Genomic DNA, 17,783 nt, shown 5'->3' with positions numbered 1-17,783 from the left:
ATTATTCCTTTCCAGATAATTATACATCCTATCTCTTATAAACCTTTCCAAGATTTTGCCCACAGCAGAAGTAAGGCTCACTGGTCTATAGTTACCGGGGTTGTCTCTACTCCCCTTCGTGAACAAGGGGACAACATTTGCTATCCTCCAGTCTTCTGCCACGATTCCTACAGACAAAGATAACTTAAAGATCAAAGCCAAAGGCTCAGCAATCTCCTCCCTAGCTTCCCAGATAATCTGAGGATAAATCCCATCCGGCCCAGGGGACTTATCTATTTTCACACTTTCCAGAATTGCTAACACCTCCTCCTTATGAACCTCAAGCCCTTCTAGTCTAGTAGCCTGAATCTCAGTATTCTCCTCGACAACATTGTCTTTTTCCTGTATGAATACTGACGAAAAATATTCATTTAGCACCTCTCCTATCTCCTCGGACTCCAAACACAACTTCCCACGACTGTCCTTGACTGGCCCTGCTCTTACCCGAGTCATTCGTTTATTCCTGACATATCTACAGAAAGCTTTAGGGTTATCCTTGATCCTACCTGCCAAAGACTTCTCATGTCCCCTCCTGGCTCTTCTTAGCTCTCTCTTTAGGTCCTTCCGAGCTAACTTGTAACTCTTGAGCGCCCTACCTCCTACTACCTCAGTAGACGAGTCCTCATCAAACATCCTTTCTGCCACCGTAATATTGTCCTTGACTAACAATGCCACCCCTCCCCCTCTTTTACCACCTTCCCTGACCTTACTGAAATATCTAAACCCCAGCACCTGCAACAACCATTCCTGTCCCTGCTCTATCCATGTCTCCGAAATGGCCACAACATCGAAGTCCCAGGTACCAACCCAGGCCGCAAGTTCACCCACCTTATTCCGGATGCTCCTGGCATTGAAGAAGACACACTTTAAACCACCTTCCTGCCTGCCGGTACACTCCTGCAACTTTGAAACCTTACTCATGACCTCACTACTCTAAACCTCCTGTATACTGGAGCTACAATTCAGGTTCCCAAGCCCCTGCTGAACTAGTTTAAATCCTCCCGAAGAGCATTCGCAAATTTCCCCCCAGGATATTGGTACCCCTCTGGTCCAGGTGTGGACCACCCCGTTTGTAGAGGTCCCACCGACCCCAGAATGAGCCCCAATTATCCAGAAATCTGAAACCCTCCCTCCTGCACCATCCCTGTAGCCACGTATTCAACTCCTCTCTCTCCCTATTCCTCGTCTCGCTATCACGTGGCACGGGTAACAACCCAGAGATAATAACTCTGTTTGTCCTAGATCTAAGATTCCATCCGCGCTCCCTGAATTCCTGCCTTACATCCCTATCCCTTTTCCTACCTATGTCGTTGGTACCTATGTGGACCACGACTTGGGGCTGCTCCCCCTCCCCCTTAAGGATCCCGAAAACACAATCTGAGACATCACGCACCCTGGCACCTGGGAGGCAACATACCAACCGCGAGTCTCTCTCGTTCCCACAGAATCTCCTATCTATCCCCCTAACTATGGAGTCTCCAATGACTAATGCTCTACTCCTCTCCCCCCTTCCCTTCTGAGCAACAGGGACAGACTCTGTGTCAGAGACCTGTACCCCATGGCTTACCCCTGGTAAGTCATCCCCTCCAACAGTATCCAAAGCGGTATACTTGTTACTAAGGGGAACGACCACAGGGGATCCCTGTACTGACTGCTTCCTCCCAGCCCCTCTCACCGTCACCCATCTATCTTGATTCTTCGGAGTAACTACATCCCTGAAGCTACTATCTATGACCACCTCTGCCTCCCGAATGATCCGAAGTTCATCCAGCTCCAGCTCCAGTTCCCTAACTCAGTTTCTGAGGAGCTGGAGATGGGTGCACTTCCCACAGATGAAATCAGCAGGGACACTGACGGCGTCCCTCACCTCAAACATTCTGCAGGAGGAACATTGCACTACCTTCCCTGCCATCCCCTCTAGATAAAAAAAGAAAAAGAAAGAAAGAGCTTACCTGTTATTCACTCCCCTTCACAGCAAGCACTCACGCAGCAACCTCTGCGCCCCGCACGATAACACCTGAGGGAAAATAAAAGAAAAACTACTTACCAGTCACCAGCCAGTCCCTTACCTGCAGGCTGTGACCATAAGACCATAAGACATAGGAGCGAAAGTAAGGCCATTCGGCCCATCGAATCCACTCCACCATTCAATCATGGCTGATTTCAACTCCATTTACCCGCTCTCTTGCCATAGCCCTTAATTCCTCGAGACGTCACGGTTCAACTTCTTTCGACCTCTACGTGCCCTCGAGCCTTCCTCTCGGCTGGGATCCTTACAGCGGTTGGTTTTTTTGGTTAGAGGAGGGGGTAGGGAGGGAAACACTGAAGAAGTGTTTTGGGTTTAAGTGTCACTTGACAACAGCTCCTCCACAAACCACCTTCAAGTTAGGGTGAGCACACGGACGTATGCATATTTCCCCAACAACAGCCAATCAGCAGCTCCGCTCTTGACCTTTGCCTCCCTGGTCGCCCGGAGACGAATCCTGTTAATGTGGAGGGACTCGAAGCCCCCGCGTGTAGAGACCTGGGTTAGTGACATGGCTGGGTTTCTCAGTCACGAGAAGATAAAGTTTGCCTTAAGAGGGTCAATGGTTGGGGTGGGGGGGAGCCGTATTGTTGTTTTATGGTTGGGGTGTGTGAAGATTGGGATGGGGGTTGAATTGTTTATTCTACCATGTTTATGCCATTGTTATTATTATTATAAAAACTTTCAAATACCTTAATAAAAATACTTTTTCAAAAAAAAGAATGGCGAATGCAGCCCGTAGGTTTTAAGATGCTCCTTAAAGGAATAGAGAAAGAGGTAGAGTGGTGGGGAGGTGGAGGAAGCGAATTGCAGAGCTTGGCATTGCAACTGCAGAAATGGTCTTCTACAGTGGAGCGATAATCTAGAATGCTCAACAGGCTAGACACTCTTTAAAACCTTCCTCTTTGATCATGCTTCCTGGTTTTGTATTCCAATCCCCTTGGAATATCCTACATCAGATAGGAACTGTTAAAAGGACAAATAATAATACTGCGACTAAGGGGGTCAACATTCAGAGACTTGCATGGAAGTCAATCCCTGTGATTCTCGCAACCAGAGTGTTGGTGGTCCCAATGGAGTTCCTCTTCGCTCAATTTAACTTGTTCATGACTGCAGGTCATTCATCCTTCCTACACCTGTGCGATTTCAACCTTTCCTTTCCAGGATCCAAAAGGCCTCCCCTCCTCCTCCTCTTCCCCTCCAAGGTTCCCTCCCCCTCAACCCTTGCCCCTCAGCCTCCGTCCCTTCAACCTCTTTCCCTTCAACCACCTCCCCATCCAACCTCCACCCAACAGTCCCCTCCATCCTCTTCAGCCTTCAGCCTCTTCCCCGTCAACAGTCTTCAGCCTCTTCCCTTCAACGTATACCCCGTCAAGCCTCCTCCAGCTTTTTCCCCTCCCGAACTCTCCCCCAATACCTCCTCGCCTCCTCGCCTCCAACTGCAACTCGGGATGGGCAATGCCTTGCCAGTGACCTTGCCAGCAAAGCCCATGTCCCCAAGAGTGAATGAAACACAAACTCGAGACTCCTGCTCAGCCCAATTCCCCACAGCGGTGAGTGAATCATCCGATCAAAGTTAATTTGTGTAACCCAATGAGCAGGCTGCTTTATCAGGGGAGACCTGATAGAGGTATACAAAATTATGAGGGGCATAGACAGAGTGGATAGTCAGAGGCTTTTCCCCAGGGTAGAGGGGTCAATTACTAGGGGGCATAGGTTTAAGGTGAGAGGGGCAAGGTTTAGAGTAGATGTATGAGGCAAGTTTTTTACGCAGAGGGTAGTTGGTGCCGGGAACTTGCTGCCGGAGGAGGTAGTGGAAGCAGGGACGATAGGGACATTTAAGGGGCATCTTGACAAATATATGACTAGGATGGGAATAGAGGGATACGGACCCAGGAAGTGTAGAAGATTGTAGTTTAGTCGGGCAGCATGGTCGGCACGGGCTTGGAGGGCCGAAGGGCCTGTTCCTGTGCTGTACATTTCTTTGTTCTTTGTTGTGACCAGGTTATTTCTAGATCTGCAACACTTCAATCACTTGCCATCACTCCCCCACTCAGAGATTTAGTGTACTGTAGCCATCTGGGATGGCCGCCTTCGGTGTATAAAATGGACACTTGCAGAGCCTACAGGGAAAAATGGACAATGCAAAGCAACAAGCAGGCACGGAGCCTGAATGTATATTTGGAAGGCTGTCTGCAGACGGAACCGAAATAAGGGTCGATTTACATATTGATGGCCCATCTCCGAGGAACAAAGGACTAGTGCTCAGGTAGCCGATACTGTCCCAGACAGTCCGGCGCCTCTACCCCAGCAAGAAGACACACACAAAGCAAGGCCAACGGACACGCTCAGCCATCAAGGCACCCGCCCCTTTATTGGCTGAGATCGATGGCAGTGATCAAGAAGCTGCCCAATGAATTGGGACCAAGTTTAAGGCCCGCCTAAAAGCACGTAAAGCCTCTCCAAGTACAGGAAGGAACCCCCGCGAAAGGTTCAGTCTCCTGGATTTGGCTCTCAAGCGGAGAGACCCTTCCACCAGCACCACCAGAAGCAAGTAAGTTCAAGGTCAACGCTCGCTACCAGACGGACGACCTTAGCTGTATTCCTGTTACCCCTTCGAACCCAACAGCCTCAGATTCGAACATCGGTCATTGTTCCTCTGACTGAGCGGGCACCCGAAGTTAAGTATAGGTGTTAGTGATAGATATAGTTTAGCCTGGAGTGTTATTGTGCATGAGTGAATCATATTGTGTGTAAAAAGTAGTATCGACTTTGAGCTAACTAACTGGTGTATTGGCTCTTTGATCGGTATTCGGTTGAACCTTGTGGTGGTATCGAGAGATACCTGGCGACTCTGAAAGTATACTCATAATTAGGATTCAGAAAGGCGACCATATTAACCGCCATATTTATAGCAAGTAAACAGAGCAACAAGTACCTGGGAGGGTGCGGGTGGTGATTACTGATCATGAAATAAGGGGTTAACAAAACAACGAGAAGGTCAAATGAGCTCAAACTGAACATGAAATAAACATTCTGCCACTCGGTTGAAGAGCAAGGGAAAACCAAACTTACAGAGCTGATCTGTGGGCATTTTCAAGGAGTTTGAGGGGCAGACCTGTGGAGGAATGAATAGCTTTAGTAAAACACGCAGCAATAACCCGTTACGCCTCCCCAAATATTCCCTGCACAATTCCTGATCACCTGATTCACTCACACAATTCCTTCAATCTTTGACATGCCTTGTCTTGCTTGGAGTACAGAGGTCGATGGATTAACGCAACGGTCTGTGCATTGGACAGATGGGAATATTGCGAAATTTCCTAAGCTCCCATATCCACGCAACAATAACAAAACCAATAGCTTGTATTTGTACAGCACCTTTAATGTCGTAAACCGTCCCAACACGCTTCACAGTTATCGGGCAAGTTTTAATACATCAGGATATATAAAGGGCGATCAAACACCTGGCCAAAGGAGATAGGTTTCAAGGAGCCTCTGAATGGAGGGAAGATTAGCACAGGGGTGGAGAGGTTTAGGTGGAGCGGTTTGGGGTGAATCCCAGAGTTTCGGACCATTGGTTGTGCGTGGGATCTTGCTGTTCCAACTAGCTGCTGCGTTTCATCCATTACATCAGTGACTGTATTTTAGAAACACTTCATTGTGTGCAAAGCATGCTGGAATGTCCTGCGGTGCTGGGATGCAAGGCTCTATATAAATGCAAAATCTTTCTTTTGAATTAAACAGATGTATTAGTTTCTCGGAGAACATGAAGCCACTTTCCCAGTTATTAGCAAATTCCCCGTACCGGCTGAGGTTATTCATGGAGGCCCCGCCTTCTCAACCTTGCCTGAGGTGTGGGTGACCCTCGGGTTAAACCACCACCAGACAGCTCTCCCCCCTCAAAGGGGAAAACAGCCTATGGTCATCTGGGACTATGGTGACTGTGCCTTTCATTGGCAAATGCACTACTACATCGAGGCAGTTTGTGTCGTTCTGACAGGGAGTTCTGGCTGCAATATCAAACTTCAGAGATATACTTCTCCCAGGGCATCTATAAGATTCATCAATGACATTGTTCCCTCCTCATTACAGACTTCTTGCAAAAAGACTCCCACTGTTTTAATGTTTATTTTCATTCATGTCCAGGGTATGGGAGTTCCAGACAAGACTGCTTCTTAAATCTCTTCCCGAGCTAATCTGTTGAACGTCCTTCGTTATCTACCAGTAACAGTTGGATACAATGGAGATTCCCCAGGGAAATTGAAAGTCAACACTATTGCTGTGGGTCAGGAATCACATATGGGGCCAATTTTGAGCCCACTTTAGCCGTCCACGAGAATCAGGAAACTCAATTCTTGCCGGAGAGTTTGCATTTCCCGAGTTTCCTGCCCTCGTCGGCGGCGTCACACGTGAGAGCCTCATTTGAATAAATTCACATCAATTTAAATATTATAATCAAACCCTCACTAAATATTCATACCTCACCGACCCAACAGGTCTAACCAAACATAATGCAGTCTGAGGATGCAGAGGTAAGTATGGCCCGGGGGTGGGGGCAGTCCTGGGTGGGAACCCCATGGGAGAGGGGGGAGGGGGGAGGGGGGGGGTGCGTTGCTGTGTGATGGGGGTGAAGAGCAGACACTGAGGGGAGTCCCGGCTATATGTCCACAGTGTTGGTGGGGGTGGGGGGGGGGGAGGCAGGGGCTGGAATGACGGCGATGCATGTCGGAGATGGGGGTTGGAATGCCAGTGAGGATTGCCGGGATGGAGATCCGGTTTTGGGAGAGCCTCCAACAGCTCCGTGATGGAGCCTGGGGGCTGTTAGGCTGCAGGGCTGGTCAGGGGTCCCTTCAAAGGTGGCGCCCCGATATCGGCTGAGCCAGTTATGGAGCCGGTTCCGCCCCGCCACGGCCACTCATTTATTCCTATCGAAGAGGCTCAACATTTGGAGAGTAACTGGTCTGTGGAACTGGGGAGTTAGCCGCCAGTGTTCCGTCTGAGCCTGGCCCTTTGCCAAATTCTGGTAAGATTCTGCCCACGGTCCAGACTAGGTGAGGATGGCAAAGTTCTCCCCTAATGGACATGAGTGAGCAAGGTGGGCTTGTCCATCGTTACCAAAACCAACTTTGTAGATCTCATTTTTTAAAAACTGAATTTAAATTCTCACAGTGAGATCTAAACTTATCCACTTGATTATCAGTGCAGGCCTCGAGATTAATAGATCAATAATTTAACCACAGCACCATAATATATCCCTGGTTATCTGTGTCTGCACGAGCAGGGAGTATAAAGAACAACAAAGGACAAAGAAATGTACAGCACAGGAACAGGCCCTTCGGCCCTCCAAGCCCGTGCCGACCATGCTGCCCGACTAAACTACAATCTTCTACACTTCCTGGGTCCGTATCCCTCTATTCCCATCCTATTCATATATTTGTCAAGATGCCCCTTAAATGTCCCTATCGTCCCTGCTTCCACTACCTCCTCCGGTAGTGAGTTCCAGGCACCCACTACCCTCTGCGTAAAAAACTTGCCTCGTACATCTACTCTAAACCTTGCCCCTCTCACCTTAAACCTATGCCCCCTAGTAATTGACCCCTCTACCCTGGGGAAAAGCCTCTGACTATCCACTCTGTCTATGCCCCTCATAATTTTGTATACCTCTATCAGGTCGCCCCTCAACCTCCTTCGTTCCAGTGAGAACAAACCGAGTTTATTCAATCGCTCCTCATAGCTTATGCCCTCCAGACCAGGCAACATTCTGGTAAATCTCTTCTGCACCCTCTCTAAAGCCTCCACATCCTTCTGGTAGTGTGGCGACCAGAATTGAACACTATACTCCAAGTGTGGCCTAACTAAGGTTCTATACAGCTGCAACATGACTTGCCAATTCTTATACTCAATGCCCCGGCCAATGAAGGCAAGCATGCCGTATGCCTTCTTGACTACCTTCTCCACCTGTGTTGCCCCTTTCAATGACCTGTGGACCTGTACTCCTAGATCTCTTTGACAAAGCTTCCAGTGGGAGCTACACTCGGGGTTGGCGAAGGGACACAAGGGAAATCCAGGGACAGGCCTGACAACCTAATTATTGAGTGACCTCAGAGTGAACTCTGACACCCACTTGCCCTTTCCCCTTTATCCCACATACTTCAGCGAGCGCCAAAAATAAACACGGCGCTTCACCAGCAAGGAGCGGATGGGCAGCACGGTAGCATTGTGGTTAGCACAGTTGCTTCGCAGCTCCAGGGTACAAGGTTCGATTCCCGGCTTGGGTCACTGAGTGTGCGGAGTCTGCACATCCTCCCCGTGAGTGCGTGGGTTTCCTCCGGGTGCTCCGGTTTCCTCCCACAGTCCAAAGATGTGCAGGTTAGGTGGATTGGCCATGATAAATTGCCCTTAGTGTCCAAAATTGCCCTTAGTGTTGGGTGGGGTTACTGGGTTATGGGGATAGGGTGGAGGTGTGGACCTTGGGTAGGGTGCTCTTTCCAAGAGCCGGTGCAGACTCGACGGGCCGAATGGCCTCCTTATGCACTGTAAATTCTATGAAATGTTCATAAAATACAGGAGCAGAATTAGGCCATTTGGGAATTTGTGTTAACTGTACAATCCTGGTGACTGCACTTTATTGGCTCAGCCAAGGTCCTCAGGTTTTCTTTTTAAAAAATATTTTTTATTTTCCCCTTTTTTCACACTTTGTCCCAAATTTTACACCCAACAATAAACAACAATCAGTAACGAATGCAATGTCAATCCCCTTCTCAATAACAACGATCCCATCCTCCCACCAAACCCCCAAACATTGGCCCGCATGTTAACATAAACAAATGCCAAAAAGGAATCAGGAATTACCCATAGTCACCATTAACACATACCGCCCGCCTCCCCCGAACCCTCCCAGACCCCAACCCCACTAACATTCGATGTGATCCAATTCTCGAAAGTGCACAATGAATAACGCCCATGAATTGTCGAACCCCTCCATCCTTTCCCTCAGTTCAAACATGACCTTTTCAAGCGTTAAGAATTCCAGCAGGTCCCCCCCCCACCACGCCAGGGCACAGGGTCCTCAGGTATTTTAAAATAAAATCTCATTTCACTTGTGTTCCGACTCTGGGTGAAGTGGGGCTGGAATTGACTGTGCAGCCCAGGGGAATGTGACAATAGAGATATTCAAACTGATGAGGGAGGGCTGGACAGAGTAGGCAGGGAGAGAAACTGTTCCCGCTCGTAATAGGATCAAGAACGAGGGGGGGGGGGGGGGCACAGGTTGAAATGAAATGAAATGAAAATCGCTTATTGTCACAAGTAGGCTTCAATGAGGTTACTGTGAAAAGCCCCTAGTCGCCACATTCCGGCGCCTGTTCGGCGAGGCTGTTACGGGAATTGAACCATGCTGCTGGCCTGCCTTGGTCTGCTTTCAAAGCCAGCGATTTAGCCCTGTGCTAAACAGCCCCTTGAAAGTGATTTGCAAAAGATGCGAATCTGATGTGAGAAAATACTTTTTCACGCAGCGAGTGGCTGGGGTCTGGAATATTGTAGAAGCCAGGTATATCGAATACAACTAGTATAGGTAAAAGATAGCTGTTTAAGCATAAATATTAAGCCCCAGTTTTAAATACCCATTTATACAGCATAATTCACTTTTACTGAGGTCCGTTGTTCTGGCAAATGCATATTTTCAAAGTCAGTGTGACATTAAAACAGCACAGTTGCAAGACAATTTGACACTGCTTGTGCTAATTGTCAAGGACAAGGACTGAATACCATAGCAACATGAAGGCACCATTGTTCATAATGCAGATAACAGCTAAGTCAGAAAAACTAATGTTGCACATTGAAGATGGACGGCTTGCCATCAAATCAAATGTGTTTGAGTCTAACCCAAACCAATTAGGATTATATTGGGGTGTGATTAGATGACTTAAGACAGACATGAAAGTGTATAACTGAAAAGTTTCCGCCCGCCATTTTAGAGTCTTTCTGTAGTGTCTTTGTGTTGTGTTCTGTTAGTGTTGATGTGTTGTCTTTCTGTTAGTTTAGTCAGTTTTGTCCTCAATAGTCTTTCTGTTTGTTAATTAGTTTTGTCTTTTGGGGCTTCTGTCTTTCTTGTTTTTGATTCTGTCAGTCTGTTAGTCTACTTTTGACTTTGAGTTTGAGTTTAGCTGAAGATTAGCTCTCTCTCTCTCTCTCTTCATGTTTCATTGCCAGACTTTGACCTTTTCAAAAGTTACTTTCGAGCTGTCTGCCGAAGCAAAAAGATAATGGGCGTCATTCTCCGACCCCCCAGAGGGTCGGAGAATGGCCGTTGGCTGCCGTGAATCCCGCCCCCGCCGAAGTCTCCGAAGGGAGAAAAGTCGGCGGGGCGTTAATGTCGCCGCTGCCGCGGAGAATGTCACAGGTCTGCGCAAGGCAGCCGATTTTCGGCCTGCCGATATTCTCCCTTCCGGATGGGCCGAAGTCCCGTCGACGTGATGACTGTTCACGTCGACGTAAATTAAACCTCCTTTTCATCGGCGTGAACCTGTGCTCCAGGCTCACGCCGACCAGCGTGGAGGTGAGTGACGACCTGGGGGGTTGGCTCTGGGCAGGCAATGGCGTGGCCGCAGTCTGAATGCGTGAGGAGAGGTGTGTCTCGGGTTGTGTGTGTGTGTGTGTGCGGCGGGGGGGTGGTTAGAGTAGGCTGGGCTCCGGGGGAGTGCCGGGAGGGGGTCCGTGCCGGGGAGGTGGATGGGGGTTCCGTGCCGGGGTAGAGGTTGGGGGGGGGTCCATGCCGGGGTGGAGGTTGGGGGGGGGTCCATGCCGTGCCGGGGTGGAGGTTGGGGGGGGGATCCGTGCTGGGGTGGAGGTTGGGGGGGGGGGGGTCCGTGCCGAGGAGGGGGATGGGAGGGCAAGTAAGTTGGTCCACCTGGCCAGGTGCCAGCCTCCAACTGGACTATGTTCATGCGGTCCATGCCACCTGGCTGGGGGGAGGAGGGGATATGGGCAATGATGACATGTCGTCGTTCCCCTCCCCCCCACCAGGCCGTCATGTTTTCAGATCATCCAGCGATGTTGGCCGCCGTGGTGGCAGCCGCTCATGTCTATGTTGCCCTGGATGAGGAGGAGGAGGAGGAGGAGCGTGCCAGAGAGGCGGCGCAGGCTGCCGCAGAGGGGCAGGCGGCAGCCGCCCAGGCTGGAGGGACACCTGACCGACAGGACGAGGAGGGGGAGGAGGACGTCGCGGCCCCACGGCAACGGAGGCACCCGAGGGCGCCCCGTGTGTACCGGCCCCGGCAGTCATACCAGGACCTCACGGACCGGGAATGCAGGAGGAGATTCCGGATGAGCCGGGAAACCGTGGCACACATCTGCCACCTGCTGGCACACCTGTCACCGCGTGGCACTGGCGGGGGACACCCTCTCCCCGTGTCCGTCAAGGTTACGGTGGCCCTGAACTTTTATGCAATGGGGTCATTCCAGGCACTGAGTGGGGACCTGTCCGGCATATCGCAGACATCGGTGCACCGGTGCATCCAGGCAGTGACAGATGCCCTATATGCCATGGCGCACCGCTACATCCGCTTCCCCGTGGACCGGGCAGCCAAGATGCCCGGGCCGTGGGCTTCTCTGCCGTGGCCGGGTTCCCCATGGTCCAGGGCGCGATCGATGGGATGCACGTCGCCGTGCGGCCAACTGCAGATAACAGGGCCGTGTTCACTAATAGGAAGGGGACCTATTCGATGAACGTACAGGTGGTCTGCGACCACCGCATGATGATCCTGCACGTCTGCGCCCGTCACCCAGGCAGTGTACACGACTCATTCGTGTTGTCGCGGTCATCCATCCCCGGCATGTACGAGGGACGCCATCCCCGGCTGAGGGGCTGGTTGCTGGGCGACAGGGGCTACCCATTGCGATTGTGGCTGATGACGCCCATACGGAGGCCACGCAATGAGGCGGAGAACCGCTACAATGATGCCCATGTAGCGACAAGGGGAGTGATCGAGAGGTGCTTTGGCGTGCTGAAGATGCGTTTCAGGTGCCTGGACCTCTCTGGGGGCGCCCTCCAGTATCGGTCAGATAGGGTCGGCCGCAGCATTGTGGTGTGCTGCGTCCTGCACAACATAGCCCAGCAGAGGGGCGATGTGCCGCAGGCAGAGGAGGGTGGAGTGGAGGAGCAGCAGGAAGAGGCCCAGTCCTCCCCAGATGAGGGTGATGGGGGCAATGGTCAGGGCAGACGGGGTAGACACAGGCGGGTGGCTGTCCACCGTTACCGGCTGGCCCAGCGGGCATGGGACAGACTGATAGACGCCCGCTTCACTGACTAGATGGGCGTGGGAATCGGGTAGTACGGCCACAGACCGCACACCATGACAACAGCCGACCACCCACATCCCCCACCCATCGACCCACCCAGCACCCTCACCCCCCTCCCCAACCCCACCCACCCCACCCGCATGCACACCACCCCCCCCATTGCCGATCCACTTGCGGCACAACGGGCCGGGCTCACACAGTTGCGGGTGGACGCGTGTCTATCGCAGGCCATGGAGGATGATGACAACCCGCCCTGCGATGAGCTCCTGGCTCCACATCGTTGGACTATGTCTGACCCATGGCCACAGTACCACCATCCACCCGGACCATCCCTGCATGCGGCTGTGACACTGCAGCGCACGGTCCCGTCCTCTGCCCGGGCGATGTTGATGGCGGCCCAGGGGGAAGGGGTCAGACTCACCTGGGGCTGAGGTAAGACCACCCCTCACACACACACTTGCGCTCAACGTACATGACACCCCCGCACACTTTGGACAGAGCACAAAGGCAGCTTCGGTAGGTGTAACATTGACTTTAATAACCAAAGGAGTTCATGCACGTGCCCTAGCCCCTAAAACTCATCTGTGCCCTGCACCCGTGCCAACTTACTCAGTGTCTAATTGTTTGGCCTTACGGGCCCTTTGACTACGTCTACGTGGTTCCCCAGACGGTACAGCAGAACTGGAGGTGGACTCCTGTGATTCCTGCCCTCTGACACTGGATCCCTTTGGCGGCCGTTTCCTGGGGCGTCCTGGCCTAGATGGGCCAGGCTGCGGCCCGGGCGACTGGGATGGCGAGCTGCCAGCCTGTCCTGCCCGTTGCCCACCCGATGCACCTGGGACGGAAGGGGGGGGGAGTCCGAGGTGTCGCGGTGTACCGGGACCTCCCCTACAGAGGGAACCGGGACGGACCACACCACCTCCTCCTCCCTCGGGGTGCCCGATGGCCCCCAGGCCTCTACATGGGTGGGGGATGCGAACGGACTGGCCATCCGACGCCCCCCCCGACATCTGGCGCTGCCAGTCCTGGAGGCCCGTGCTTGTATCGACAGGGGTCTGCAGGTTTGCAGCCATGGAGCCCAGGGGGTTGGCAAACCCTGTCTGTGACAGTGCGATGCCGGCTCGCACATGGCCACTGGCGCCGATGCCCTCAGCGATGGCCTGCAGAGACTGGGCCATGGCCTGCTGAGACTGGGCCATGGCCTGCAGAGACTGGGCCATGGCCTGCTGAGACTGGGCTATGGCGTTGAGCGCCTCTGCCATCTGGCGCTGGCACTGGCTCATGGCCTCCTGTGAGAGGGCAGCCATTTCCTGGGCCACAGACGCCGCCTGCACGGAAGGCCCCAGGCCTCGCAAACCGTTCCCCATGTCTGACACCGTCGCACCCATTGCCTCCACCGTGGACGCCACCCGCGCGGTGTCGGCCTGGGTGGCACGCATAACCGGCACCACTCCCAGCGCCTGGACGCGGGTGGACTCCTCCACCTGCGACCGCAGCCGCCGCAAGCCGCCCGTCACCCTCTTCGCTCATCTCCGGGTCGGTGGTTGCATCGGATCTATGTGTGGGTGTGGTAACTGCAGGAACCCGGGATCCATCTGGGCGGCAGATGTTCGCTTGGGCTGGGCTGCCCTCCGACCGCCCGGTCCCTCTGCTGCTCCTACCTCCACCTGCTGTACCGGGACGGCTGTGTTGTGCGCACCAGTGAGTGTACCAGACGCCTCATCACTAAAGTGCCCAACCGTGGTGAGTGTTTCTGCGATGGTGGAGGGTGTTGGTGACAGCAGTGGCGTTGTGTTGTGCTCGTCGTCCCACTCTGAGTCCATGGCACTTTCGGGTGGGGGTTCGTCTCCACCCATCCACTCTGAGTCACCGGTATTTTGTCTTCCTGGGTAGTGCTGTCCCGGGTAGGGGTGTCCTGGGTAGTGGTCCTGGGTAGTGGTGTCCTGGGTAGTGGTGTCCTGGGTAGTGGTGTCCTGGGTAGTGGTGTCCTGGCTCGGATGTGACGGGGGCCTGTGGCTGCCCCCCTCATCGCTGGGTGGTCGCTCCCGCACGTGACGGGGGTGTCGTCTCCCTGTTGCTCCAGGTCTCTCCGTCTCCCGTGGTGTGCGAGGGGCATCCTGCGGGCGTCGCATGCTGGAGGGTCCGGGTCTCTCCGTCTCCTGTGGTCTCCGAGGGGCATCCTGCGGGCGTCACATGCTGGAGGGTCCGGGTCTCTCCGTCTCCCGTGGTCTCCGAGGGGCATCCTGCGGGCGTCGCATGCTGGAGGGTGCGGGTCTCTCCGTCTCCTGTGGTCTCCGAGGGGCATCCTGCGGGCGTCACATGCTGGAGGGTGCGGGTCTCTCCGTCTCCTGTGGTCTCCGAGGGGCATCCTGCGGGCGTCGCATGCTGGAGGGTCCGGGTCTCTCCGTCTCCTGTGGTCTCCGAGGGGCATCCTGCGGGCGTCGCATGCTGGAGGGTGCGGGTCTCTCTGTCTCCCGTGGTCTCCGAGGGGCATCCTGCGGGCGGTCTGCATCTGCGGGGATGGGTGCCTGGACGTTTGGTCCTGCGATACACAATGAAGCATGCATGGTTAGACATCAGGCAGTGATCAGGTGATACGGGGGAGGGGGATATAGGGGAGGGAGAATATGGGGACGGGCAGTCGGTGGCTCACTCGCTAGTACGCCCCCGACCTCTGCATCAGCAACCTCCCGGTCCTCAGGTCCGCCAGTCAGTTCCAGGGCCCTTTCCTCGTGTACGGTCAGTGGCCTCTCATCAGCGGGCCCTCCTCCAGTCCTCACATGCTCCCTATTGTTGTGTGCGCGCTTCTCCTGTGGGGGGGGGGGGGGGGGGGAGACAGGGGTAAAAGGCAACAGTGTTAGGCAGGTATATGAATGCACGCCATTGGTTGCGCGTGCATTGCAGAGGTTAAGGTTAGGGCTGGATTCACTTGGGGATATGGGGGATGGGGGGATATGGGGGAGGGGGGGATATGGGGGAGGGGGTATATGGGGAGGGGGATATGGGGGAGGGGGGAATATGGGGGATATGTGGGAGGGGGGATATGGGGGAGGGGGGGATATGGGGAGGGGGGATATGGGGGAGGGGGGGATATGGGGGAGGGGGGTTATGGGGGATGGGGGATATGGATATCGGGCGGGGGGAGGCTCACCCTGCCTGCTCTGACGAGGTCGTTCACCTTCTAGTGGCACTGGGTGCCTGTCCGTGGTGTTAGGGCCACAGCGGTGACGGCCTCTGCCACTTCCCTCCACAGACGCCGGCTGTGGCGTGGGGCAACTCTGCGGCCGTGCCCGGGATACAGGGCGTCCCTCCTCTGCTCCACCGCGTCCAGGAGCGCCTCCACATCGCGTGACTCGAACCTCGGGGCTGAGCGACGGCCAGCCATCCAGTCGGGTGTTGCGGTCAGGTGTTCCGGTCGGGTGGGGGGGAGCAGCGCGGCCTTATGAGCCGTCACGCCGTGCAGCGCGTATGACGCTGCACGGCGTGAACCACTGCGCAAGCGCGGATCCCGTTACGTCGCTGCTAGCCCATTTCGGGCCGGAGACTATCGACCCATTTTTCCGACGTGACGCAAGTCGGATTTGCGCCGTTTTTTTGCGCCGATCGGCGGACTTTCCGCCGATAACGGAGAATTTCGCCCAATGTCTGTAATTCTCTGAAAGCTTCGAATTGTCTACGAATTGCCTTTTAAATGACTTTCAAATTGTAATCAAGCGACTACAAATAAAACAATTCTTTTTGGCACCTGAGAAGTTTTAACTGAAGTTTCTGCTGAGTCCCAGTATTCGCATGGTGCTACTGGTAAACCGAATAGCAGAAATAATATCAATTCCTTCAACTTTACACAGTCGAATAATACTAGGAATCCAACAACTTGGCTTAGTCCAGAAATATTACAAATCTTACAACTTATCATATTGCGCCAGGACTTTGATTCATCAACTGAGCTTCCCCCCCAACTTGGCGTAGTTCGGCAGGTTAAGATCCCTTCAATTAAAGATTTCAACAATTGGCGAGCCAGCCAGGAGTTAACATTCCTTCAAAAACAAGGGGGGAAATTCTCCCCCAACGGCGCGATGTCCGCCGACTGGCGCCAAAGACAGCGCCAATCAGACGGGCATCGCGCCGGCCCAAAGGTGTGGAACGCTTCGCATCTTTGGGGGCCAAGCCCCAACATTGAGGGGCTAGGCCGGCGCCGGAGGGATTTCCGCCCCGCCAGCTGGCGGAAATGGCGTTTGTTGCCCCGCCAGCTGGCGCGGAAATGCGGCGCATGCGCGGGAGCGTCAGCGGCTGCTGAAAGTTTCCCGCGCATGCGCAGTGGGGAGAGTCTCTTCCGCCTCCGCCATGGTGGAGGCCTTAGCGGAGGCGGAAGGGAAAGAGTGCCCCCACGGCACAGGCCCGCCCGCGGATCGGTGGGCCCCGATCGCGGGCCAGGCCACCGTGGGGGCACCCCCCGGGGTCAGATCGCCCCGCGCCCCCCCCCAGGACCCCGGAGCCCGCCCACGCCGCCTGGTCCCGCCGGTAAATACCAGGTTTGATTTACGCCGGTGGGACAGGCAATTTCTGGGCGGGACTTCGGCCCATCCGGGCTGGAGAATTGAACAGGGGGTCCCGCCAACCAGCGCGGCCCGATTCCCGCCCCCGCCCAATCTCCGGTACCGGAGACTTCGGCGGGGGCGGGATTCACGGCGGCCAACGGCCATGCTCCGACCCGGCGGGGGGTCGGAGAATGACGCCCCAGATTCCTACAATTAAATACAGATTCTAACAATTGGCGTAGTCGGCAGGATGGGAGCAGTGCTGAACGACCTTCGGAGGCCCTGGTGACGACGGAAAGCTTAAAAGATAATCGGAGGAGGTCCGGAACCTTCGGAAAGCTTAGGAGATAATCGGAGGAGGCCCAGAAGACAGCCGGAACCCACGGCTAGACTAGGGTAAGAAATATCTTTTTCACCCATTAAAAGTCTTAAAGCCGCATCAATCAGTACTTCGACCCTTGAAAAGAACATTTTTTATCGACTGTGTTAAATAAATCAAGTGCCAGTCGTTGAGACTAACGTAGATGTGGCTGGAAGATTAGTCACTGCAGTAACTAAAATAAAACGGGACTGAAAAAAATAGTCACGGCAGTCCGCGATCAAGAAAATTTTTGGCTGATCCAAATCAAAGTGTAGATTCAGAGCCTTTAGCAGGCAGAAAGTTACTCCCCACTACATCCAAGAGGGGTGCTGGAATACCAGATGTTTCTGTTGAAGATATGTTGGGGGATTGTAGATCTTTCACTCGTAGACATTTTAACCTATGTGAAACCTCAAAAAAAATTGAATCAAAGTATGATATCCCCAGAGGACAGTGGTCTTTCAATAATATCAAGAGAGCATGGGGAAAATGCACACGATTACACGGTGCAGAACGT

At 53.7% G+C, this 17,783-nt stretch overlaps 1 protein-coding gene across 6 annotated transcripts in view; it reads right to left on the bottom strand.

The window, feature by feature from the left end:
• Positions 1-17,783, bottom strand: part of LOC140428127 (zinc finger protein PLAG1-like) — a 169,123-nt gene that overhangs the window by 38,412 nt on the left and 112,928 nt on the right. For 5 of the 6 annotated variants that reach the window (XM_072514230.1, XM_072514241.1, XM_072514218.1 and 2 more), the window contains one exon: positions 5,141-5,183. In XM_072514230.1, coding sequence (XP_072370331.1) covers positions 5,141-5,183 — 43 coding nt within the window. Of the gene's footprint in view, positions 1-1,991; positions 2,057-5,140; positions 5,184-17,783 lie in introns of all 6 variants that reach the window. The other variant, XM_072514258.1, reaches the window with a different exon arrangement.

Source organism: Scyliorhinus torazame, chromosome 1 (assembly GCF_047496885.1).
Source record: "Scyliorhinus torazame isolate Kashiwa2021f chromosome 1, sScyTor2.1, whole genome shotgun sequence".
Lineage (NCBI taxonomy): Eukaryota > Metazoa > Chordata > Chondrichthyes > Carcharhiniformes > Scyliorhinidae > Scyliorhinus > Scyliorhinus torazame.
The sequence above is the reverse complement of the archived record's forward strand: the minus strand, read 5'-3'. Positions and strand labels throughout refer to the sequence as shown.